Raw genomic sequence first — 24,622 nt, 5'->3', positions numbered from 1 at the left:
CAAGTGAAGGTAAAGACTTGAAAACGCAAGGGAGCGCCCTAACACGTAACCACTGCGTTGCGCTGGCGTACACTGGGTTAAGTTCTCACCTGCGATCTTGCCGTCTTCGACAATAATATGAATTTTTCCGTCAAGTGTTTCCCCATCTGGTAGGGCTAGCTGTTTGCACGTTATGCAAACAAAGTCATCGTCCATTTCCAATTTTGAAAGAATAAAGCAGACAGGCCCCTAGTTGAAAAATTCTTGAGTTACCGTTCACTCATCATATGTCATGTGTGCGCAGTCGGAGACTGTTATTACTGCGTGACCTTTGACATGAACATTTTTCGGATCTCAATTCATGCTCCACCTGCACCGCGCCTGTGCGCGAATTGACAACGGCATAAAATCTATCCGAAGCAGAAATCAATAAGTAGATTCGTGGTTGATTTCTTGGCGAGACAGAAGGTGTGGATTTTCTCGTCAAATTTGGCTGTTCAGCCAACAGCATTCCCTCCACAACATGAATGCGGAGGTGGAATTCCACATCAGGAATAATTACCCGTGGTCAAAGTTACCAGCAAACGTCAAGCAGGTAATTGCATTTCGAAAAATTTGGTTTCGTCAGCCATTTTTGCGTTTTTGACATTTTTCATGCAGACATGGCAGAAAGAATCGTCCGCAACACTATGTACATGATGTAGCTAGACGTCATCTTGTTACAACTTACACATAGGTGTGTGTTATGTCAAACAATTGTGCAGAATTATGAAGATTTTCTCAAAGTCATTTTGTCATCATGCAATCATACACGTATACGTCATGGGCGTTGAGATTTTTATTTAGCCTTACGTCAAGCTACATGTATTTTTCCCAGAATGAGTTCCATATAATATTATGGACAACACTTTATGCCCCTGCGCACAAACCTAGGAAACTTGTTTCTTAGAGTTTTCTAAGTAAATGCTTTGGAATTTTCCTTGCTAAATTTCACTTTTTGGGACATGTTATCTCTTTCTGAGGGCTGCTAGGCCTATAATATTTTAAGGAAAAATTGGTGTTGTTTGTACATGTATATGGAATTCTTTTCTCTTTCTCTTTTCATCAGTGTTTAAATTAAACTTTAATGTTATTCCTAATGTTAGATATTAAGTAAGTAGTAACTGAATGCATGATGAGTGATAACGTACATTTATTCATGTCTTATGCTTTTCTGTTTCTAAAAACTGCAGCTGAAATAATCACTTAGGCCTATGTGCTTATTTTCCCAAACAATTGCCATTACAATCTCTAAATGTACCACATAGTTTAGTCAATTAAGTTGATTTACAAGATATTAGTGGAATCAGAAAAACAATGAGGAGGAAAGTTTGCCTTAAAGTCTAACAATATTCACTGCTTGTTTTCACTGATGAAAAATTCATAAAAAGTCTCCTTTTTGATGATGTAAAATACATGTGCCACCTCAAAACTGAGGGCAAGGGAATTGTATTTAATCTATTATGTGTTGTTCTGGTTGAAGTTTAGTGTCGCAGGTTGTCGTTAAATGAATAGCAAACGGTTCATCCTATCCTTTTTGGCTTTGGAAAAATGAAAAATATAAGAGTGTAATTTTGTTTCTATGAAATTTCACCCTTTTGTGGCAGATATTGGGACAATCACAGAAAGAGTATGAAAAGCTGGTCGTTAATTTTAGCGTCAAGAACCAGCTGCGGTATAAAGGCAACCTTGGTAGGTGAATTCCTTTAAATATCTGAAAAGTTTCCTTTGAAAGTGAAAGTTAAATTGGAATTCTAGATTTAAACTTCTCTTGAAAGTAAAAGAAAATGCAATCTTGCAAGTTGTTTTTATTATTAAAATATATGACTGAAATTCGCGTGATCACTTAAGAAGCAAATTCCGAATCCACAAGATAATTCTGTCAGCCACGTTTAAGCTCTCACATATGAGGACATGTATTATTGAGTGACAGAACAAATGTGCGCTTGACATATACCCCACCTTCTCAAAAAAGATACCGATTCCCTGAGGTTTTGTTTTTCCTGAACGGCATTGATGTATTTTGTTCATGTTCATTTATTTCCACAGTTTAGCATACACACGATCTCAATTTTCAAACAATATATTTGACGCGGGGGGAAAGCCGTGGAGGTACCCACTAAAAAGCGAAGCTTATGTATTACTATACATAATATTAATTACTATGTTGCAAATTTGTTCCAACAGTGCGCACTGTGCGACGAGATGAGAAGAAATACTATGAAGAACTTCTGAAGTACAGCGCCGATCACCTGATGCTGTACCCGTACCATCTGTCAGACATCATGGTCAAGGGGCTTCGAAACACGCCCTTTGCCTATTACTTGAGGATGATGCACAGCATTATGTCTGGGGAGAAGAGCTATGATTCTTTGCCCAACTTCACCGCTGCCGATTGTGAGTCCATAAAGGACATTCCTCTTTTGCTCGGAACCCTCCTCAATCCTACAAAATTCTCTGCACTTTCAACTTCCAAGGGGCATCGAACCTACGTTTAAAGTAACAATTGTTTCCTCAATCCTACAAAATCCTCCGCTGTGTAGGAAACCATTGGTGCCTTATTTGTGTTTGAACTTTCAAGGGCACGAAGGCTTTGTGCTATTAAATTAGCAGTGGCTGGCTTTTCCATCCTCAATCCTGCAAAATCCTCCGATGTTTCATGGTGGGTTTTCCATGATTGGCAGCTGTTTCCCAAAACTTTACGTAATGGTGTTATCTCACTTAAGCAATAAAGAATGACAAGTTTTGTAAAAGTTACAGTATAACTTTCCCCAAACTGATTTTGACTTATATACAACATTGGAAGACAAAGGCAACACACTTTGAAATTCCTGACCTTTTTTCTCTTTTATTTAGGTTTACGACTCCTGGGCATCGGGCGCAACCAGTACATAGATATCATGAATCAGTGTAGGTCATCTAAGGTAAGAAATATCTGAAATATTTCTGACCTCCCTGCCACAATTTCAGATAGATGCCTGCTGTGACAAAAGCCTTGTGCCAGCAATCTTGGCTATTTGGTCTCTGACTGTCTGTTATCTTTCATTCTGCAATGCATTCTGAAATCCTGCTGCTTCAGTGGTTTACAAGTTTATCAGCCCGTGAGAGAAGGCGCTGTTTTTGAATTGGAGGATCCGCCCGAGCTGAAGTGCGCCCCCAATCGGCGAAAGGAAGACAGATGGTTAAAACCAGGTTCTTGCACGTGGTCTGCGTTTACTCAAACACCATACGCTCTGGACTTTGTTGCGCATACTCAGCGTGCTCTGTGTCAAACGCGTATAAACTTGCGCCCCTACATGGTGAGTTGGTACCAAAAGGACTGTCAATTACATTTAAAAAGCACGCCCTCGTTTGCTCTGCTCGGAGTGGATATATCGCAGTTCTTTTAATCCAAGGAAATGTTATGCTGTTCAGCTTCCATGCCTTGCTACAGCCGTGAGCACTTAGTTCTTTATTAACTCTTTCTTGCCGTTTCCTGCATACGCAGGTTTTCTGCCTTGGCTTTGCAAAACAGTTTAGGTGATTCATTTTTACTCGGCAAGGTCTCTGGCTTGGATCAGCACTTGTCTGTTGGTTGGTCGGTTGGTCGGTCTGCTTGTCTGAATGCATCTGTTTCTTCGTTGGTTCTCATTCTTATGCTTAACATACCTATTGCACTGCTTTACAGCCATCTCTCAGTCGAAGTGGGAGCTTCAATGTAAGTCCGCCCTCTTAAATGTGCCTTGCCACGCCTCTCTGTAAATCAGACTCTTGTGTAACATTGCATGCTGTGCTGTAAGCAATGTAGATGGTGCTTTGGTAGAAACAAATGTGCAACGCTACTCACCATATTGGGCACTGAAGTTGGACACTTATTCTCAAGGCATTTTGAAAGAGATTGTCAATACAGCTTCAACACGAAACTGCATTTGAATAGTAAGCACCATGAATTCTGAGTGTGCAGATACAATAGTTTCCTGGGTTTAATGGCTGAGGGAAAACTGTGGGTTTTTTCCCCCTAGCTATTGCAGGTTTCTGCTTCACTGCCCATTCATGATGAACAATGGGATGTTTTTTTTTGTAAGTCATTTGTGTTTATTAGACCAGTCAAAAATTTTGGTTTTCTCATTTTGAGTGTTTAGAGAGTGGATATTATTTTACTAGTTTACATGTATAACTGTTTTATGGCTTCAGATTATCACGTCTATTGTGATAAAGATTGGTTAGAAATTATGGCATCATTCCGTCTACTTGTTCATGTTCAGTGAAGTTGTGTCTCGAGAATGTATGGGCACGTTTGTGTTATGCATGCTTTGTATGAAGTCATGTGAACATTAAGATTTATTGGCTAAATTTTGTGGGTTTATGTGTGTGTGTCTGTTTTTTTCTTGAAGAAATTCTTCCGTCGCCGTCCGATCAAAGACCTCTTGCCGGTCAAGCCGGTCGACAGTGTCATCCTGGAACCGTGGTGGATTGTGCAAGCCGGGTACATCACGGAGGACGACATCAAGGTAGGCAGAGCAGACGTTGATTCTTACGTGGGTCTTCAGGATCCGCTGTTTTGGATTTATCGTGAATGGTTCATTGGGTTTGTCGGTTGGAAAATGTTGAGGTTTTCATCTTGTGTCTTCACATTACTTTCCCAGAACAGGGTTTAATACTCCCTATAAGTTTTTCCCTTGGATATTTGAAACTCTGCTGTGCTGTGCTACCTAAAGTCTGTTCCAGTTCAATATGGCTCATCAGGCTTGTTTTACCTCCGATTTCCTTGACATGAAATGACTAAGAATATGTCTATCCCCCCGTCCCCCAGATGGGATGCCAGTCCATCGCAGGTTGCTACCAGCTAATGCTGGTACCCATTTGTTCTCTTTGGTGGAGAGAGGCAAGTTACGGTAAAGTGGCTTGCCTAGGAACACAACCTGTCGCCAGCAGCTGGATTTGAACCCCTGACCCTCTGATCAGGAGTCACAACCTCTAACCACGTGGTCACGTTCCCTTTTTTGGGATAATGACGGGATCATTAATTTCATGAAAGTGCGTGCATTACTATGGAAATCGTTCTGTACGATTCTTGTTCCATTCTTCACAGGCGGTATCCATTTCAGAGAAAAACACCATCGATAAGATCATCGATGTAGGCGCCCAACTAGCGGGAACCTTGGATTACTACATTGCACATAGTTAGTACAGAAAAATGAATAATCAAGAAAATTCATATTTTTACGCATATCTGCTTTTAACAAAAGTATTTTGTTCAGTGACTTTTTATTTATTTTTGCTTTTGTAAGCCAAACAAGTTGGAATAAAAGATAAACTAATATGTATCGGTGTCCTGAAAGTTTTGTCAACATTTCCCTCCAGATTTTGTCAAGTAGCAGTTTTTCACATATTTGCTTATTCCTAGAACTGTACACAAAAGGCCTTGTTTACATGGATGTGCCTATTGAAGATGACGACTGTATCATTGGTAAGTTCTCACAACATTTGAAGCATACAGCATGCTTCTTTCAAAAACCGTTGTTTTCCTATTGTGTTTCAAAGATTGCATTTTCAAATTCCACACCAGTCAAATTGTTTTGTTCATCTTTAAAATCATTTTGTAACCAGCTAGTCAGTTTCCCGATTTGGTTTATTCAACAACCGCTTTTCAAGAAAGAGAAATTTAGTTACTTCAAAAAGATGTCATGGTATTTCAAACGTTGATTTATCACTTTAACTTCATGGTCCTAACGTTGTTGTCGTCCCCAGTTCCCCCACTGGAAGGATTTGTCATGAATCGCCTTCAAGGTGACTACTTCGAGACGCTCTTGTACAAGATCTTTGTGTCGATAGACGAGCATACCACCGTGGCTGAGGTAATGCTATGCACATACCTTGTCAAAATAACCTTACCCTCAAAATATCAATTACCTGTAACTTGTGGCCTGGGCCCAATTCACTTACCGATCCAAAATAATGTGTTGCTTTGTAAATTTTAAATCATGTACACGTAGTTGAGGATCTTTTACAAGAATGCCAAAAAAGTTTCGATTTAAAAAAATTTTTTTTTTCTGGTTTTTCTTTCCTGGTCAGATGTTGTTTTGATATTATGGTGTTGTTTTCCTTCTACATTACATCATGAAAAACTTCATCGAAATGATGGTTTTTTTCGAGACAAAATCAATCCCTTTTTAACCTCTCAACCTGTGTCCTAGTTTTGTTCTTTTCCTTCAGACTTTCATTCATAAGATCATTCAGTATTCGATTGATTGTCCTTTTCCTGACAGCTGTCCAACGTTCTCCAGATCGATCTCCAGCTGGTCAAGAACGCTGTCTCCATGTATTGCCGCTTGGGTTTTGCCAGGAGGAAGGGTCAAGAACTAGACCCCGAGGCCTTGCATCCGTCGTGGCAGGACGCAGAACAAAACACTTCCAAAAAGTAAGCCTTTCACTCAACTGAGCCAGAAAATATACTTTGTAAGAATGTGTACTCTACATGTACATGTAGGCCCCTGCCCTTTTCTTTTGAAGGGGGAAGGGCTAAATGTCTTCTCCTTGCCGCTGTCCAAAATCAACCTTTATGAAAGTGAAGAATTTTGGGTGGAGTGCATGTGCTGTGCTTGTGCAGGGGGAGGGGCTGAATAACTGTAAAGAAAGGGGGCAAGCCTACCTTCCTCCATGTTCTTCAATTGCTTTCCAACCTACGTCAATTTTCATTGCATCTAATGAACTGGTTTACCTATACCAATTGGCCTTGTATTTGATGAAGTAATTTGATGTTATTTCAGGTGCCAATGACTATCTTTTCCCCTTTCCTTACTAATTTCTACTCGTAAGTGGAAAGAGGCACATGCTGGTATTAGTAAAGTGACTTGCCTAAGGTCACAACATGTAACCACCTGCTGCATTTGAACCCCCAACCCTCAGTTTGGAAGTTGCAAACTCTAACATAGTATTCTATAATTTTCTCAACATCCTCAACCAGGTTTTCTGACTTTTTTTTTCGGTAGGGCCATCAGCGATGACCTCCTCCTGATTGACTGGAGCTCCACCCCCCAAGAGGCCAAGGTCTCCCCCACAGACAGCCAGACAGCCATCTCCGACTCGGCCAGCATCGAGGACTCGGAGACCTCTTCATCTGGGATCATCAGCAGCGTGGGGTCAGGCCACAGCAAGCGCATCGCGTTCCTCTTCGACTCAACGCTGACGGCGTTCCTGATGATGGGCAACTTGTCACCGGTGAGCCGATCGTCGTCCCAGTCATCTGGCTACGGCTGCATGTAACACTGGCCCCTATGGGAGCCCCTAAGTAGTGGCTACAACGACTGCCATAGACAGCCATTTTACTCCTAGCCATAGGCTGGTTCATACTTCAAGCAAACATAAAAGCGAAGCGCATTTAACATACCAAAAACTTTTTCATCAAAATTCACTTTGAATTCAGTTTGAATGTGTTCCACTTTTCCAAATTTGCAGCAGAAATATTTGATCTGAGGTGACAATTTGGCATTTGGTTTCACATTTACGCCAATCATGAACTTTTTTCACCCACGTTCTTAAACCTTAAGGTTAAGGTGCAGGTATGTCCCATTCTTCTAGTTCAGCAAACAAGAGTGTGTGTATGGAACACGAAAAAATATACACCTTTTGAATTGTTTCAAATAAAGCAGCATACACGTATATTTTAACCCTAGGGTGTGTGCAAAGTCATATTAAAATTGGAGAATTCAGGGCTGTTAGGGTTAAGTTCCCTACTTAAAAAATTGCATTACTAACATTGTGTTTGCTTTCCTGAATATGGTGAACTGTCGAATTTGTTGGCGGATGTGGTCTTTTCATTAATTAGATTTTATGTGATTTTATGTTCTCTGAAATTTGCTTTTGAAATTGTGCTTCCTAAAGTTTGCATCTTGGTTCAGTGTCTGTTTGTTTAGGCATCATTGTGTGTCTGTCTGTTGATTATTTTCTTTTGATTTATTTACACCATACAGTCCCTGGACGTTAATCTTTTTACGGTATGTAAATCAGGGATTGCGCATGTAGAGAATACTCGGGCTTTGGTGATGGCCTCTGTCTTGGTACATGGGTGGTTTTTTTCCCCCCAAGACCGAGAATCATTCTTGATTTGCCCCTCTGCTCTGTCGCAATTCATTTGTTCATCTTCTCTTTCTCTAACATAAACCTGATGCCATCAAAAGTTTAAGCACAAAGAATGCGCCTTTGAGTTCCCTCAAAATTGCTAGGTTGTTAGCAGAAAAGTGTAGGTGCTTAGGAATACATGCTTTATATTCGAAAAAAATTAGCAAAGTAACGGCAAAAAAATAGTTGAGCGTAGCCTACCGTACCTTGTGTTGGTACACATGTACGCAGTCTGGTACACATGGTTTGACTGTGGCTCCTTCATTACTACGTGTATTTTCAAAACTGCACTTGGGGTATTATTGACAGATTCTGCACTCCATAGCACTGTGACCACAGAGCGGCACTGCACAAAATGGATGGTGGTTGATAATCAACCGTTATTGGAGGAATTTTCATGACTGCTTCAAAATCTGGGAGATTGAGGATTTAATAAATAAAAATTTATTGCATGTGGGGATGAAAATCTTCGAGTAGTAACCGTGGCGTAGATACTTGGAATAATCATTTCGGGAATGAGCCAATTTCCTTCCTCTTTGCATTCCTGATCATGCTCATGAATTGAGAAAAAATTATGGTGACATTTCACAGTGCTTCCTTTGTTCCATTGCTGTGAAAGATTTATGCACTGAAATTCCATAATCTCTGCTCATGGTTAGCACAGTTGTGCGTTGAGTTATGTTTAATTGTTTGACTGTAGGGTTTGAAGAGTCATGCTGTGACGATGTTCGAGGTGGGCAAACTCTCGGATGAGTCTTTGGAGAGTTTCCTGATGGAGTTAGACAGAGTGAGTGCTGAGTGTTTTTGAGTTAGGGACTCATCGTGGATGCTCTGTGGAGTTTCCCAAAAGTACCTCACAATGAGTGAAATTTACTTTAGCTTGAGCCTAGATGTGTAATTGTTTTGGAACCCACATTCTCCATGAAATGGTAAATTATCGGACAGATATTCAGCCAAGTTCACCTTTTCCATAAATTCACACTGAACGGCTTTGTTTCGGCTGCTTCTGCTATGCCATGAAACCTACCAGTATCAAGTGTTTTCTCACTAGCTCCAACAACTTACTTATTAAAAAGACCAGACATTTTCATATTGTAATGATGAATATTAGGGGGGGTTGCTGGTTCAGAGAAAAACAAAACAGGTCCATGCTTGAAAAATGAAAATATGGATTTTGACTGTAAAAAACACAGTCTTTTGACATGAGGATTTCTACAAAGACAAAATTGAAATTGGTGTTTTGGTTATGATAAGTGATTCGGGGGCTCCAGCAGCTGCTATCCCAGTCTAATTTGTTTTCCATGCTTGAAGAAAAATTGGTCATTTTCTTGATTTCTTCGTCTTATAGGTGCCTATCAATAGTGTTGCAGAGGGCGAAGCACAGAGGTACTTTGAGCACGCCGTCACCCTCAAGAACACAATCACATTCCTTAGGTGAGATGTTCCTCAATTTGTAGAAATCCTGGTTCTTCAAAATCCATCGGGAAGTTTTTAAAGGATTGTGTAGGATCAAGGAAGGTAGAGCCCAGCTACTGTTACCTTATGTAGGGCTTGATGCTTGATCTGCCATTGGTTTCCTATGCAGTGGAGGATTTTGCAGGATTCAGGAAAATTCCTTTCAAGAATGCTCAGGGAGTTGAGGTTAATTCATGGCTCCTGAATGCAACCTTAGTGGAATGCGGCCTACTGGTTGACTTTCATAATTCATGATTAGGGGTTCAATCCAGCCATAGGTCATAGGTTGTGACCTTAAGCAAGCCACTTTATCCCAACTTGCCTCTCTCCACCTGCCAACATCTATAGGAGTATAAATGGACTGGCATCCCATCAAGAGAGGATAGAAACATCCTCAGCCCAGGAAACCAGAGATCAGCACTGGTCTGACAGGCCACATCAGCTTGGAATGGGCCCATCTCAGTAGCTTTCTCTCACTTTCTTCCTCCAGGTATAACAAGAACATCAGTCCAGATTTGGAGCGGTACGGCAGCGGTCTGGGCATCGACCTGCTACGGTGCGAGAGCCTGCTGGGTCTGGACCCGGCCACCTGCTCCCGAGTCCTGCAAAAGAACTACGAGTGAGTGCTGAGTGAGACCGCTGGGTCTGTCTGCAGCTTGCGCGCAAGCCTGCCCTCAGTGGTAACAAATGGAGAGGATACAATGGCTGCAACGCGCGGAAGCAGCAGATTTGTTTTATCACTTATGAATAGAAAGTTCTAATTTGACTCTTTTTACAGGTCAGTTTTGAAGGGTTTTTCTGATCGAAAATTAACTGATTGTAGGAACAACTGATTTTCGGAAGCCAAAAGAGAAATTTCTGCAAGTTAATTTCCCAGGAAACTAATATTTTTGCCCTGATGATGTCATAAAAACTATATTTTCCAGGTTATTGGTCTCCATGGCGCCGCTGAGCAATGAGATCCGGCCCGTCAGCAGTTGTGTCCCACAGCACATCGGGCCAGCAATACCAGAGGCAAAGATTTAACCTTGGTTTTTTTTTTAAAAGTTGCACCATGTCGGTACGTGTGTACAAAAGTGCTCCGTCTTTGCCAAACAGGACTTGTAGTTGTGATGGGCCAGTCGCCGAGAAACGGTCATCAAACTTCAAGGAACTTCATTCTTACCCCCATATTATTTCTGAGATAATTTTTTGTGAAATTTTAAATTTAGTGTCAATTCACATGTGTCATGTTATTGGGCATTTTCTAGACACGCAGAGAGTGTTACTAATGTAAAAATTGTTAAAGTCACTGAATTGTATACATTTAGCAGTGGCAGAGCTCATTTTTCATCTTGTGGTCCTGTAAACAGGTGAACTCAGTCTGGTTCAAGCTGTACATCTACCATCTGGTCAAAAACGGCCCGCCAACGTTGCTCCTCGTCAAGGGAACAAGGTTACGCTACCTGCCTGATATGTTCCAGGTCAGAAATACAGATCACAGCCACATCTTCAAAACTGAAACAACCATCTTCAAAATCATGCCAAAATTTGCCCCAGTTAGACAGAAATTTCAACTTTTTTGCACTCAAAATAGCGAAATGGGTATTAAGTCCTTCGAGTGCAAGGCCTGCGTAAATTAGTACGAACCCTCGAAATTTTCTCCCACATGATGCTGGTTTGTACGAGGATGGTGAACCGAGTGGTACAGGAAAATAGAGCTCAGTCGGCTCTTTCCTATATGGCCTCAAGATTCATTTTGTAGGATTTAGTATGCACATTTTTGTGTTCGTTTGTTTTCTTTAGGAATACGACAGGCTGCTAATTACGACCTGGGGTCACGACCCCGGATTGGTAGCCACATCCAATGCCCTACTAACAATCAACGACGCCCTCGCTCACTCGGCCGTCCTGATACAGGTTAGTGTATTAACTCCTTCCATTATTTTTTTAAAACTCACCGTGATTCACTTTGCTCATTTTGTCATCATCCATAACTTGTGCTGAAGGTTTTTATGTCAGATATGGAGGTCTTCTGACACAGGTCATGTAGAGTTCAGGGGTAAAACGAACAGTCAAAAATGTACTCGCTCACAACTGGTTGTCTGAACAAGCTGGAGAAATATGGCTTATTCTGAGGGGGGGGAGCATGTGGCCCCTCCCCCACCTTCCCGGACTTCTCTGCTGACTCTGTTGGAATGACTTGCATCCTAAATGCCTGAAGAGTTTTTCTTAAAAAAGAATTATCTTTAGCTCCACATAAAGAGTCTAGTTCCATTCCACATAAGTCATCCAGTTTTGAGTTGCAGGCTTTTCAAATTAATCGTGACAAAAGAATTTCCTTTGCCATTGTTAAGCCGTCATCAGTCCTATTGACTTGTGATCTGGACGTATTATAGATTCAGTGATATCTTTTGATATTATCTTTAATATTATCTTTCGATTTCAAGGGCCACGGCTGGGTAACGGACGGTAGAACATTCCACATACCCTTCCCTCTATCCGAAGACCAAGACAAAGACAAAGGTCAGGAGATAAATTGAATTTTACTCTAATCCATTTTGATTTCGTAAAGTTCAGACTTAATCTCTTTTGCCCCATGCAAAAGTAACAGTGGCTGGGATCAACCTCCTTCAATTTTGCAAAATCCCACACTATGCAGGAAAAAATGGCGTATTCTCTGCACTTTCAAGCACCAAGTTCCATGAATTGTAATAGTGAATGGACACTCCTTTCAAAATCCTTCAAAACCTGGTAGATTTGAAACGGTGGATTTTTTGAGTGGTTCATTGATTTCAATTTTGCAGGTGGCTCCACCTTAGCTTGGATGGAGCGCCATCCTGCCGTCTCTGCTCTTGCCAAAATCCTGGATCTCAGGCACACCTGTGGCTACATCACCCTCCTCAACTCAGGCAAACCCCAGGACAGAATACCCAAGGGACACCCCACGTCACACCCTACAACAGACGGGGTGACGGAACCCCTTCCAGAGGGAAGAACAACAGCCGCCACGGCAGAACAGAGCAGAGACTTGACAGACTCAAACCTAGCAGTCGCGCAAGTCGCGAAACAATCGCTGACGCTGCCGGTCAGCTCCCCGATGCATGATGGGAGTGCCAATTGCCATGGCAATAAGTTCAAGGATGCTGATTGGTCACTTTTGGGAGTCTGTTTTGGTATCCCCCTGTTTGGGGACGAAATCAACAGGATGGTGTGTGCAAAAGTTGCCAAGTTCGGACTCTGCCAGAGAGAAAGGTGAGGGACTTTTCACAAATGGTTTTGGGTCATTCCATGAGGTTGGGGCACAATTTGTAACAGTGTCCTTGTTACATGGGTAACTTTTACCACCTGTCATGACCTATAGAGTTGGTCATTCATTCTGTCAAAATAACACACACCTCTGTATTCAGCCTTGTAAGATGTATAACGATGTCAATTTTGGAATCCACAGGCAGGGAAATGGCTGTTCATTTCTACGGAACCCATCTAACAATTGACACCATCACAAATTGTGCCCCAACTCATGGAATGACCCTTTTATGTATTTTTGGTTTCACCTCCAAAAAGTTGAAAGGGGTTAATAAGTTCACCCATCCACCAAAAACATGACAGTGGATGAAAGCTAAGACCACATATACCATGCACCTCAGTTTTTTCAGAGAGTCAAAAACAGTACCCAAATCTTCATTACACTTAAAATTATCCCATACACTCTTTTTTAACCCTTATTAACAATAGTTTATAGAGGACGCAGATATTTTGGACGAAATTTATGATCGTGATGCTGATTTTGTTCTTTTGCGAATTTCCTCTCCCATCTCATGTTTTACTCCTAGCCTTTCACAGCTGCTGCACAGCAGTCGAAAGTTGTCTCTGTATCTGCTGAACTTCATCGCTGAGCAACAGGTAGGCACTTAATCCGATGTCTAGTGAAATCTGATCTTTGGGAGATGTTACTGTGAGAAAATCACGGATATAATCGGGAAAAACTTTGTTTTTCTATTGTGTAGTACACAGTGCTTTGCTATTTTGAACTGAAATGACACCATACCAACTAGGAACTAAAACTTAGACAAGAACTTAAAGGAGAAGAAATTTTAGTTGTTCAATTCTGATGTGTTGTTTGAAGATTCTGTTTAATTGGATGTTGTGAAAAGAGAGGCTTGAGGGTTTCATGTTAGCCGTGTCCAAAATGATTATTGTTGTCTATGGCTATGGCTCTGCACCATAGTAATACTAATGATTTTTTTATGGACGTCGCCTGACACAAAGCCCCAAGAGGCCACTCCGAGAGAGGGCTAAATAGCAAAGCTAAGGAAGAAAACGTAGAGCATAAGACTTTTTGAAGGAAGAAAACTTGACCTGAGACAGGTTATAAGAAGCAGGGAAACAGGATGCAGGTAAGGAGTTACAAAGCGAGACAGTACATGGGAAGACACTGGATGAGTGCCTCGCGGTATTTGCTTTAGGGACATAAACTAATCATTCATAAATAAAAACGATCAATTTATAATGTACAGATAATGAATCAATGCCAAATTATGATAAAGACATAGCCATTAGATACCATTTCAAATGCAGTTTTACTCACTCAAACCAGAACCAGCCACAGTTATCAACTTGTTAATCCTCTGACTGTTGTATCTGTTGCCAACAGGACATGCCCGTGGTACCAGACCTCCCGCCGGAAGCTTCCCTCCCATCCTCCCCGTCCGCAGTCTCCGCCCCTTCCCTGCCCTACCCCACCAGGAACTTAGCATTCATCAACAACAAGCTCCAAGTCTGGAACGCCAGCTGAGTTTTAATTTTCCCTTTACGACCACCGTACTCCATCCCAAGGTTATACATAGCCCTAAATACCAACCCTATGGGGTCGGATAAAGTATTAAGACAGGCGCTGTAAGTTTATTGGAAAAAAATGAACTCAAGGAAAATTTAGTTCCGAAAATGAACACCCTTTGACCAGAATCCAGCCATAGCGCATGAAGGAATCAAATTTTAAACTGTTATTTTCTGTTGGTCAAAACTGGCGGTACATTTTGACAGCTGTCTGTCCAACAATTGACCCAATTTTGTGTCTATAACTTTACGTAGCATGCTGCAAGTTCTAGGATGGTACAGTATACGCCTTCTTGAGAGATGGCATTCAAAAGTAAAATCTTCCATCTTCTTTCTTGGCAACTCTTGGAGAGGATCAACGTGACAGTCTCTGTGAAACGGTTCTCCAGTGTTTTGTACATTCTGTAGTCACTCCCTGTGCACGTGAAACAAGGAGGACCGACTCTTTGCAGGGCTTCCAAATGCCGAGTAAGATTTGAATAGACAGTTGGAGCTCTACATGCCTGCTGTGGATGTAGACATCACACAAAATGTGTTTGACGTCACTGGCACTTCAACAAAAGCCAATCCAGTTGTTCGTTTCTTATTAGAATTTCGAATAATAATAATATCCAAGCATTTGTAAGGCGCACAGTAAACAATGTCTGCAATTCAAAGGGGAGAGTATAATTTTATTATCATTATCGCAACACATTGGGCTCACATCATCTGAACATTCCTGAGACCATCTCAGCTCCCTGCGGAGTATACTAGTTGATGCTGCCATATCAGGCGCAAAACCCTAACCGTTTCTACCGTCACGGGTACCCATTGGCACCTGGGTAAAGTGACTTGACCAATATCACAACATGATGCCACCAGCTGGATTTGAACTGCCCGACCCTATGACCAGGCATGTGGCCTAGTGGTTTTGGGGTTTGTAGCTTACAAAATATGGAATACATGTATACAATTTGGCTAATGAAGGGTTAAGCTGAATGTTTTTTATTTCCTTCATTTGTTTTGCATGAGGAATTCCATCTTTGCAGTGAGAGCATTGAATAACCTGAGATGTATGATTCTCAAACTTAATGCATGAGATTTCACAGCCCTTTTTTCGGATTAATGATTGACCATTCCCATTAAAAATGAAAAACAAATGGACTAGGAGCTGAATTCGTAGGGTGAAAATTATTTAGGGGGCACTTAAAAATAGTTCAAACAGTTCTTTGCAAGAGTATAGAATTTTGTTTTGAACCTTTGATTCAATTCTCAATTGGCTGGTTGGGTTCTGGCAACCTTCCATTTCCAAATATTAAAAAACCCATATGTAACAATAGTTTTTTGTAAATATGCTAAATTATATATTTTATTTGATTTACACATAATTGGAGCATAATTCACAATTAGTCGACTTAAATGACAAATGCCACTCCAAAATGCAAATCGTAACGTCACAAAAATAGCCAATTGCTAATTACTTTAGTTATTTTTTAGAAAGAGAATTATACAAAGTATTTTTGTTGAATTAAAAATTAAATTGCATGCATGAAGAAACCCAAAATTTAGAAAAACAGAACACAAAAAATCACAAGGGTAAATATGTTGACAAGTCATTTAAACATCTGTGTTTTTGATCATTTTCCTATAGACCTTTTAACCCCACATGGCTGGGTTGCTCTAAATGTCACCACGTGTGGACCTTCTTGGCCACGGTGATTGCATATATTCCTACGGGCAGCTTCAACCACGTGCAAGCGCATTTGCGAACGCTGCATGCTTGACTAGTTTATCTTGAATAAGTAGATTATTTCATTACCATCATAACACAAAGTAGTCCAGCATGATTGTGACATCACAGGAAGAAAGGTGTATAGAGCTGTGTTGACAAATGTACTTCAGACTGGTGTTTTAAATGAGACCATTAGAAGACCAGTCACAAGACCAGTCACAACACCAGTCATCAGACCTTTCACAAGGCCAGTCACAAGGCCAGTCACAAAACCAGATGCAAGACCAGTCACAAGACCAGTCATAATACCAGTCCCCAGACCAGTCACAAGATCAGTCATAAGACCAGTCACAATATAGTCACAAGACCAGTCATAATACCAGTCCCAAGACCAGTCACACGACCAGTCATAGAACAGTATGAACAGTGACAAAAGAATGTTTTTGTTGCCATTCATTTCAAGTTAGACTAAAGACCTTGTAATGGTCCTAGGTCTGAAGAGGTCACAACAACACTGATTCTACCATGTCAAATGTGGACAAATGGAAGCATTCAGGTATACCTCAAAAGAATTATGCAAAAACAGTCCAGATATTCGGAAAAGGACCCATTTTGGCACACTGTGTATTGTAAGTATGCACACACTCGCCTTTCTGCAGTACATCGTGTATTTGGATGTACATGTATGTTTGAGGCAAAACCAGGACATCAACCAAGGGTAATATATCTGCCAAACTTGGCCACCCTTACCGATAGTAGACATTACGAGAGGGGCTTATCGGTGACATTATTTATCACACCCTCTGATAAGGAGCCACAAACCGAAACCATTTTTTCATACACCCAAACTTGTGTGGCACAGTCTGATGTTACATATGTTTAAGTTTACGGTATTTAGTCAACTCCTAGCTGATATTTTTTGTTTGTATTTTTATGAGAAATAACTAGAAATTCAAATTCAACTGTTTAAATCATCAATTGTTAATTTCTGACCAGGTATCCTTCAAGTTATCCCCAAGGTATATGTATAAAAAAATATTTCAAATTGAATGTTTATTATACTGTCCCCTGGGGATGAGAAAAAATATCAGTTGAATGCATCACTTAACAGAGAGTAATCATCATTTTCACAGTCCTCAGCGGACAAGTTTTTCTTCAGATCTGTCCGAAGAGGTACATGTACGCTGTGACAACCGGAAAACTTTAAAAATGCTCAAAATGACGTTGAAAATCTTTGCCTGTTTTTTTTCGTTGTAGAATAACGTGTTGAATATTACATGTTGAATATTACAAGTTATGTTTATTTATGAACGCAGTTTTTGAGAGTACAGCGCACTTTGCAATAATAAAACTGATTAATGTAAATGATGGCATTTTTTATGAATATTGATTTGTTTGGGTATCTGTCTGAAAATTTTGGAATATAATTTCATGTTAGAATACATGTCATGCAAGCCCAAATCGGTACACAGCGCACCTGCTCTGAAGATATTCACAACGCTCTTTTTCCCCGGAGTAACTCACAAGGCCACATGTATACCGTATTATGTTGCTCTGACGACTGTTTAAGCCAAATAACCCAGCCAATGTGGTATTCCCGCCAGCAGATTTCAAACTTCAGTTGAGTCTCGGCAGACATTATATCTAATATGTAGGGCCTACAGGCGAAAAAGAAATTTGCGACAGCTTACAGCAGCTATTTTATGCAACAGCGACAGCTATTTTATTCTCAGCTTACAGCTGAGAATAAAATTGTTCAAGCGAAGCTTGTCCACGGCTTCCTGGCATTGCCTTGAACGTTTTTTCCATATCGCATGAAACTTCATTCGTTACACGTGGACTTGATTCGAGTAAATATCCAGTCACCGTATAAACATGCATGCTCCTGTATGGATCAACTCGTCAATTTGTAAAACCTGTCGAGTTTAAGTTGAAAAACATTCACTCAAGCACAAACTTGGTACTTAACTTACTTGTTTTTTTTTTTACCATAACACTGAAACAGTTCATAGAACCAAAGGGTTCCTATTATTCACACTGTACAAGTTTCTTTGAAATGTCTTGAACCCAGCGAAACTGGTCACATTTCCAGCTCATTTTATATAGTTGGGCCATGTACAAATCTGTACTCATAACTGATGTATTTTTTTAGTGCCCCGTGATACATGCAAAAGTAGGCCTGCTTCACTAAGCCAGCAGATTTTGTTAGCAGGCCAACCTCTGACACCTGACCTCAGGGATAATCTTGAACAAGGAGCTAACCAATGTCCCAGTGGGCACACGACGTGCTAAATGTAATGAGATTGCAGAGAAATTAATGAAAAAACTAAATAATAACGTTACCATCAAATAAATGTAAAAACCGGATCCGGTTTGATAAACCAGTTTTTTTAAAACTGTAAAGCAAAATGCCACCCTTAGAAGCATGCTGGTAACACATTATAATATATTATAATAACACCTGAATTACATATTACGGACGTGTAATGTGTTGGATGGCGTCCACGACCCAGACAATTGCTTCCCTGGTGACCCCTGACCATCATGGATTTTTACCGTAGATAATACATAACAGACGATTTTATCATAAATCCTTGGGTCGGGGAACCGACCACGGACCTTAGTCAATAAAAAAATATCTATGATGATGTACACATGCACAAACTGGCTTTCCTTGGCCACAAAAACTTCAGCGGCCCATTAAAATGTACACGGGGACAAATTTTATTGTCCTTTTTCTCGAATGTTTCGCAATTTCAGTGTTGTAGTTTAAACGAGATAGTTCTTTTATTATAATTTTATCACCCCTTTAAAGGAGTGGAACAAGCACACGGGCCGCAGTACGCACGCGTCGCAAAGACCCATGCATAGCGCCGTGCCCACGGTGCTAAATTACTTTCCCAAGCCAGCATATTTGTTAGCAGGCAAACCTTTGACCCCTAAACCCGTTACCTTGAACAAGGAGCCAGCCAATGGCTCCTCTCGTAGTTTCTGGTCGCCGAGGCCGTCATTAGAAGTTGTTACGTAGAGAGTATCTAAGTTCTTCCCTCCAAAACAGCATGAAGTCACATACGAACAGGGGAAACGGACAGTCTGCAACTTTTCACCTGGAACAAATTAATAAAAAAATAATTGATCAATTAAATCCAATCATCAAAGGATGTTTTTACGTGTTTGATGACATTTTACATGTCAAAATAAAACTTCAGGTAAAAATAAAGATATTTTGCCCAGACAGCCCCGTAGTGTCATAAATCACGAGAAAGCAAAAGAAACCCTACAAATAAGGAAATTGTCTTTCACCATTTCGACATTTAGGCCTAAAGCATGCCTGACATATCAGGTAAGTCACATTCAGACAAATCAGTATTGACGTAGGCTCTGTCAACAGGTGAAATGAAATATTTCACAGGACCAAAAATGCCTCCAAGCAACATGGATATTGTCTTACAGCTTGACGGTAGGACTTGCTTCACTGAATTATTGGTTTGGTAGGTTTTCTAGGGTTCCTCAATATCCAGTTTAAAAACTGTACTCATTTGCGCTGTGCGAATCACGTTTCTGCATGAAGATGCTAGTTTGGTATTTCAACAAGGGAGGCCTTTCGAGAATAATGCACATTACGTCACGCCAGATAATTTCACATGTTTAGTGTGTATGACGGCCAACCTCGATTGCCTATGAGTCGGCGTACGGATAGGACCAACCTCGATCGCGTGTGGATTATTTACGTTTTTCGAGTGAACTATGGGGCTCTTTGTTTTGAGCAAGCGCTGTTGAACTCCTCAAACAGTGGCTCAATTCCAAGACTACTTCATGCTGTTTCTCAAGGTAGTGTACCTGTTTGTGGGTTGTAACGATTGACTTTTGACCCGTCGAAGCAAGCAACCCACAGCATGCCCTCCGTGTCCATTGTCATTCCATCAGGAAAGCCTTCCTGATTCGGGATCTCAACGGCAGGTCGCCGATTGCCTGAAATATTGGTCAAATTAGATAAGAAATGAGCAAGTTTAAAAATTGTGGACATTCAAAATCTTAAGAAAACCATATTAACTTCTTAACCTATTTAGCTGGTGCTACCCAAAACTACCTGCGCCTTTTATGGTTAAATATTTAAAAAATACAACTGTTATTATTATAAGTTGATAAGGCACATTAATGAGATGATTAAACTCAATTAAAAGTCTAGTTTAGGGGACATGCATGCATTTCTTCTTTTCCTTTTTCCTCCTCCAAGAGTGTACAATTAAACAGATAAAAGAACTTCTGTGATGGATCTGTTATCACCATTATTTCATTATTTAAGAATTGCTCTACGTGGCTACAAATTAACCTCCACTCCCACTGCACGGGTTTCCGTGCTTGTGAAAGTGATCATAAAAAATGAATAACCCCAAGGTAAAAAGGATCTTTTTCAAAACGAATATTAAAAATTTAAGACCGTCACGATCCTTACTTAACCCTCCTGTTTCCAAGCAGTAGTCGAAAGCATCCACTCTGCTCGACAGAGAGTCGATGTAATACATCGTCCTGTAATCATGGCTCCAACACATCCCGTTAGAGATGTCCACACCATCGACATGTTTGCTCACAGACCCGTCTCCGTCGAGACGGAAGAGGGAGCCCTGTTTGGGCTTGACTTTCGTGGGCGTTTCCAGAGGCCCGACTGTCCCTGCCAAGAAAATATTGAATGGCAAAAATTGAAACCTTTCTCCACCCCCAGTATGTAAAACCACACTCACAGTGCTTTCAATTTTGCAGACACCGTCCTTAGGCCTAGTGGGTTACCTTAGGCGTCGAGGGGTGGGGATGAGCAAGGGGTGCTTTAATACCCCCTCCCGGAGCAAGGGGTCGGGAAAAGGGGTTGGGTTTGTCACTTATTTCCTGTGGATGATGGCCAACTCTTGTCCTTATCAAGGACCGAATCAGTGTACGTGGTGTCATGTGGGTGCAAATGCACCCACTGGAAAGCCGCTTGCACCCACGTTTGCACCCACAAAATTGTGTCACATAATTATTACGACAGGGCGATTAGCCTTCTCGTTTTACAACTCCGTATCGTAATCCAGGTAGAATGAAGGATCATTTGCACCCACGTGATCTGCCCTGCCCCACATTGGCACCCACAGCCACCGAGGTCTGGCGCCGCCACTGGAAAAATCCTGACGAAACCCATGGTCGAGACCTCTACTTTTTAAAAAACATCTGCTCACCATCTGCCCATCTTTTGGATCCCATGTGCTGCTTGCAATAACGTGCTCCCACTTGTACTGTAATTACATACTAAGTGGAAACGCTCGAATGCTACAGTAACCGGGTTTTATTAAACTAGTTAGAAAATAGGTTATTTGAGGGAAAAACCCCTTCACTTTATTTTATTACATGAAGATCAATTTGTGAATGTCAATAAAACTTCATTTGTTTTGAAATCAGTACCTGCCCAAAATCGTCCCCTCGAGTCACACTTCCCGTCGTTGAGGTGGTTCTCTGGCCGGTCCTGGTCGATTTCCGCTATGTGCGTGACCAAACCTGACTCCCAGTCCAGAAAAACGAAGCGGTGTTTGGTCGTGATGCAAAGGACGCCTGGAGTCCTTGTTGTTACAACGGAACTGACTCTATCACCTAGAAAGCATCGATGACACCTATCAGCTGCCACTGTGGTTTGGCTCCTTTTAGCCGATTCTGTATAAATTTTCAGTGTTCCTTGACTGAGGTTAGCTGAAAGGCAGGCCCCAGGAGCGCCGCTATCTTAACTGAATCACTGTGACAGGCCCTCACAGTACAACTTTCATCTATCATAAAGCCATTGAACCTCTCAAAGGCCACCACTCTTCAGCTAAGACGTCACAGTTATATTCAAATGAGCCATGATAAAAAACATTCTTTGCTCATCGTGCTACCAATTGTGTTACATGTATGGCACTGAAGGACCTGTGGAAAGAGCTGTGACTGGTTTGGTGATAGGCTCAGTTTGAACTCTATGGTGGCCCTGGAGGGACATAAATAATTCGCTACCGGTCGTAACGTTTTCACAACGTCGGGAATTTATTTATGAGCAGTCATTAATATTTTTGCGAAGTCGTAAATTAAGTCACGTCCTTCTCAAACAATACACAAACCAGTCCCCCACAACAAACTCCCCAAAACCAACCAACAAACGTACAAAAATTATGACAGATATTTTTAGAAGAAAATCCCCATTCGCCCCCCCCGAACTAATACTAGGATAAACCACTCCTCAAAAGCACATCGACCATCATACCATACCAATTGTTCTTGTCTCGTGGTTCTGTGTCTCCGGATTCCATCGGTGAACGGCTCCATTGATGTAATCTATAAAGTACAGGCACTGGCTGTCGTCATCCCAGTGAGGTCCTTCGAGTAGGATGCCGCACCTCTCCAAAACCACGGACACTGATGTCATATTCCGTCCTGAACCAAAGACTCCAAGTTTAGAAAATAGTGCTCTGTACGTAGTTAGCGGCAACAGCAAAATGAAATAGGGTTGCACAAAATGAGGGGGTTTTTTTGGCCGTTTGCCGGTAATTCCGATGATTTCGATGAACCACTCAGTTTTTTAGCATCATGCTAAAAACGGATATTGTATCCATATCTTCTGGACCTTCGTTCTCAGGAAGAATACTAAAAAAGCAGTAAGGTTAAGGGATGCTGCTTGGGTGGAAACACATGTATATACCCCCCAAGGCACTAATCACCTGCTGAAATAAATCGAAATAGATAAAGTTGAGATGACCTTGCTGCATGGCTTACTCTCTCATGCGCAAGGCTGACTACCTGGTTATTGAACGGTCGACTTACATGTACAATGCCAACAATTCACAACAGGCAGTGGAGAGTGTATAGTCTGTTAAACGGCAGATACAATCAATTTGTTAAAGACCTTCAAAATGCACCTCTGTGTCCCAGATAACCGTATTTGCAACTTTTGTTTCACTGTTTCAAAGGGTATTTACTTGAACCGCCCTATTTTGGGTTTGTATGCTATTGATGGTCACCTATCATGGGTTTGCATGTCATTGATGGTCAGCTATTTAGTTGATCACTGGGGTGTAATATTTAAGCATTATGGAGGAGAAAATAGACAAAATTCGTGGACGTAAGCGAGAGGGTCATCGTTGCACGCCAGTCATGCTAGCTTATGCGTGTTTGTATGGGGATACGACGGCTATGAACTCGACCTGTGGCGTAACCACGGGGGGGGGGCACGTGCCCCCACAAATTCCCAGTCCCCCTCCACTAAAAAAAAATGAATGTCATCATCATCAAGAAATGACGGCGATCTATGGCTATCTTATTCGAATACTTTAATTAAATATACGGTTTCACCAAGCGCGTCCAGTTACCTGAGAAGGTCACAGGGAACTTGAAAACAGCCGGTGAAAAAATCGCGTGGTTTTTTTTTTAATATTCTACCGCAGTCCGAATTTGCATATTAGAAAGATCGCCCACAATTAAATAGTCTTGTCCAAGGCGGGTTACGCGGCCGTTAAACCACGGCAGAGATCCAGGCCGTACGCACGCAAACCACGGCAAACGAGCTGCCACCCTAGTACGGTACAAACCGAACCACCGCAGGCACGTGTGCGTATACGTGTACAGCACATGTACATAACCCCACGTTCGTACGTGCGTGCGTCAGCTGTCCGTATCATGCATGCTGCCGAGGACCGGCCAGGACAAGGCACGCACGTGAGCATGCTGAGAGTGGGGCAACGTACTGGGAATCGGATGTCACTCGCAAAGCATAACGGCAAAGGCAAACCTGCTACGGTGAAGGGTATTGCGCAAGTCTCCGTGCAGTGTTTCCGCCACGCACGTGCCATGCCTAACGGCTACGGTTTTCAAAATCATTGCCCAACGCCTTCATCTAGGCTAACAATTAAATGGCAGATCTTGTGTACGTAACTTCTATGACTCGAATTTTTCCCGGTCACTCGAGATATATTAAAGGCTCGAGCCTTTTTATTTACGCATTCGTACAGATATGCTATAACTTACCGAGATTGATCTGTGGATCTTTAGGCCAAGTATTCACACTCGGGTTGTGATCACAGCCAGGAGGTATAAATAATCAGATTGAGGTCCGTTACACCAGCGTGTCTATCTGCATGATCAGACCATGATCAGACAGTCAATGTTCAGGTTTCAGAGAGGGCCGTCACTGAAGCTTATCCGTCGGTATCGTGATCAGAGAGTCAATAGTGTTCAAAATGTCCGATCCGCGCAGTTTCACTATCGGTTGATAGGTACAGAGGGAACTATAACGGTGGGCCTATAGTTCGTTCAACTTTGTGGCCACAGAGTAGGATTGGAATACATGTACTCGACGGATTTGCTTTATTCATGCATGCAGCCTGAAGTTCATGCTGAGTTTTAATTTGACGGTCAGTACCTTTTTTGGCATAGGCTGGGGCACCACCACGGTGCGAACATTTTCTTTGATTGCGCTGAAAGCAAGTAAATGGGCCACACTTGTATTTGTAAGTTGTACATTGCTGT

General features: G+C 41.5%; 3 protein-coding genes across 11 annotated transcripts in view; 1 reads left to right on the top strand and 2 right to left on the bottom strand.

Moving 5' to 3' along the window:
• LOC147796231 (uncharacterized) overlaps positions 1–290 on the bottom strand; it is an 8,950-nt gene extending 8,660 nt beyond the window's left edge. For all 3 annotated transcript variants that reach the window (XM_087148618.1, XM_087148620.1, XM_087148619.1), the window contains exon 1: positions 90–290. In XM_087148618.1, coding sequence (XP_087004744.1) covers positions 90–195 — 106 coding nt within the window. In that variant the 5' untranslated portion in view covers positions 196–290. The remainder of the gene's footprint in view (positions 1–89) is intronic.
• LOC147796230 (protein FAM91A1-like) lies at positions 285–17,470 on the top strand. Of its 4 annotated transcripts, XM_087148613.1 has the most exons (22): positions 285–574; positions 1,626–1,710; positions 2,206–2,415; positions 2,875–2,942; positions 3,686–3,715; positions 4,392–4,508; positions 5,090–5,180; positions 5,405–5,467; positions 5,749–5,855; positions 6,267–6,418; positions 6,990–7,218; positions 7,971–7,994; positions 8,819–8,905; positions 9,467–9,552; positions 10,064–10,192; positions 10,500–10,587; positions 10,926–11,036; positions 11,359–11,472; positions 12,003–12,078; positions 12,360–12,807; positions 13,389–13,458; positions 14,210–17,470. In XM_087148613.1, exons 1-22 carry the CDS (start codon positions 503–505, stop codon positions 14,348–14,350), a joined length of 2,598 nt encoding a protein of 865 aa, XP_087004739.1. In that variant the 5' UTR covers positions 285–502; the 3' UTR covers positions 14,351–17,470. The 4 variants fall into 4 exon arrangements, with proteins under 4 accessions (XP_087004739.1, XP_087004742.1, XP_087004740.1 ...); XM_087148616.1 differs by lacking the exon at positions 3,686–3,715; XM_087148614.1 differs by lacking the exon at positions 7,971–7,994.
• LOC110978779 (regucalcin-like) lies at positions 15,353–24,622 on the bottom strand. 4 transcript variants are annotated; one of them, XM_022234056.2, is made up of 7 exons: positions 24,122–24,621; positions 22,370–22,534; positions 21,539–21,724; positions 20,559–20,774; positions 19,943–20,074; positions 19,055–19,209; positions 15,353–17,760 (listed from the first exon to the last, which is right to left on the bottom strand). In XM_022234056.2, the coding sequence occupies exons 2-7, from the start codon at positions 22,524–22,526 to the stop codon at positions 17,713–17,715; spliced, it is 894 nt and encodes a 297-aa protein (XP_022089748.2). In that variant the 5' UTR covers positions 22,527–22,534; positions 24,122–24,621; the 3' UTR covers positions 15,353–17,712. The 4 variants fall into 4 exon arrangements, with proteins under 4 accessions (XP_022089748.2, XP_087004747.1, XP_022089747.2 ...); XM_087148621.1 differs by having other exon boundaries at positions 15,353–19,209; positions 22,370–22,569; positions 24,122–24,622; XM_022234055.2 differs by having other exon boundaries at positions 15,353–19,209; positions 22,370–22,546; positions 24,122–24,622.

Source organism: Acanthaster planci, linkage group LG18 (genome assembly GCF_054643075.1).
Source record: "Acanthaster planci isolate LZ-2023a linkage group LG18, COTS_SCS, whole genome shotgun sequence".
NCBI classification, from domain to species: domain Eukaryota; kingdom Metazoa; phylum Echinodermata; class Asteroidea; order Valvatida; family Acanthasteridae; genus Acanthaster; species Acanthaster planci.
Note: the sequence above shows the minus strand (reverse complement) of the source record. Positions and strands in the feature narration are given on the sequence as shown.

Bases quoted from the DNA above. Each gene is read 5' to 3' on its own strand.
- LOC147796230 (XM_087148613.1), top strand. From the start codon at position 503: ATGAATGCGGAGGTGGAATTCCACATCAGGAATAATTACCCGTGGTCA. The intron at 575-1,625 runs GTAATTGCATTT...CTTTTGTGGCAG, and splicing joins TACCAGCAAACGTCAAGCAG to ATATTGGGACAATCACAGAA. The intron at 2,943-3,685 runs GTAAGAAATATC...ACTGCTTTACAG, and splicing joins ATCAGTGTAGGTCATCTAAG to CCATCTCTCAGTCGAAGTGG.
- LOC110978779 (XM_087148621.1), bottom strand. From the start codon at position 22,526: ATGACATCAGTGTCCGTGGTTTTGGAGAGGTGCGGCATCCTACTCGAA. The intron at 20,775-21,538 runs GTACTGATTTCA...TTTTCTTGGCAG, and splicing joins GAGGGGACGATTTTGGGCAG to GGACAGTCGGGCCTCTGGAA. The intron at 19,210-19,942 runs GTACACTACCTT...AATTTGTTCCAG, and splicing joins TCGTTACAACCCACAAACAG to GTGAAAAGTTGCAGACTGTC.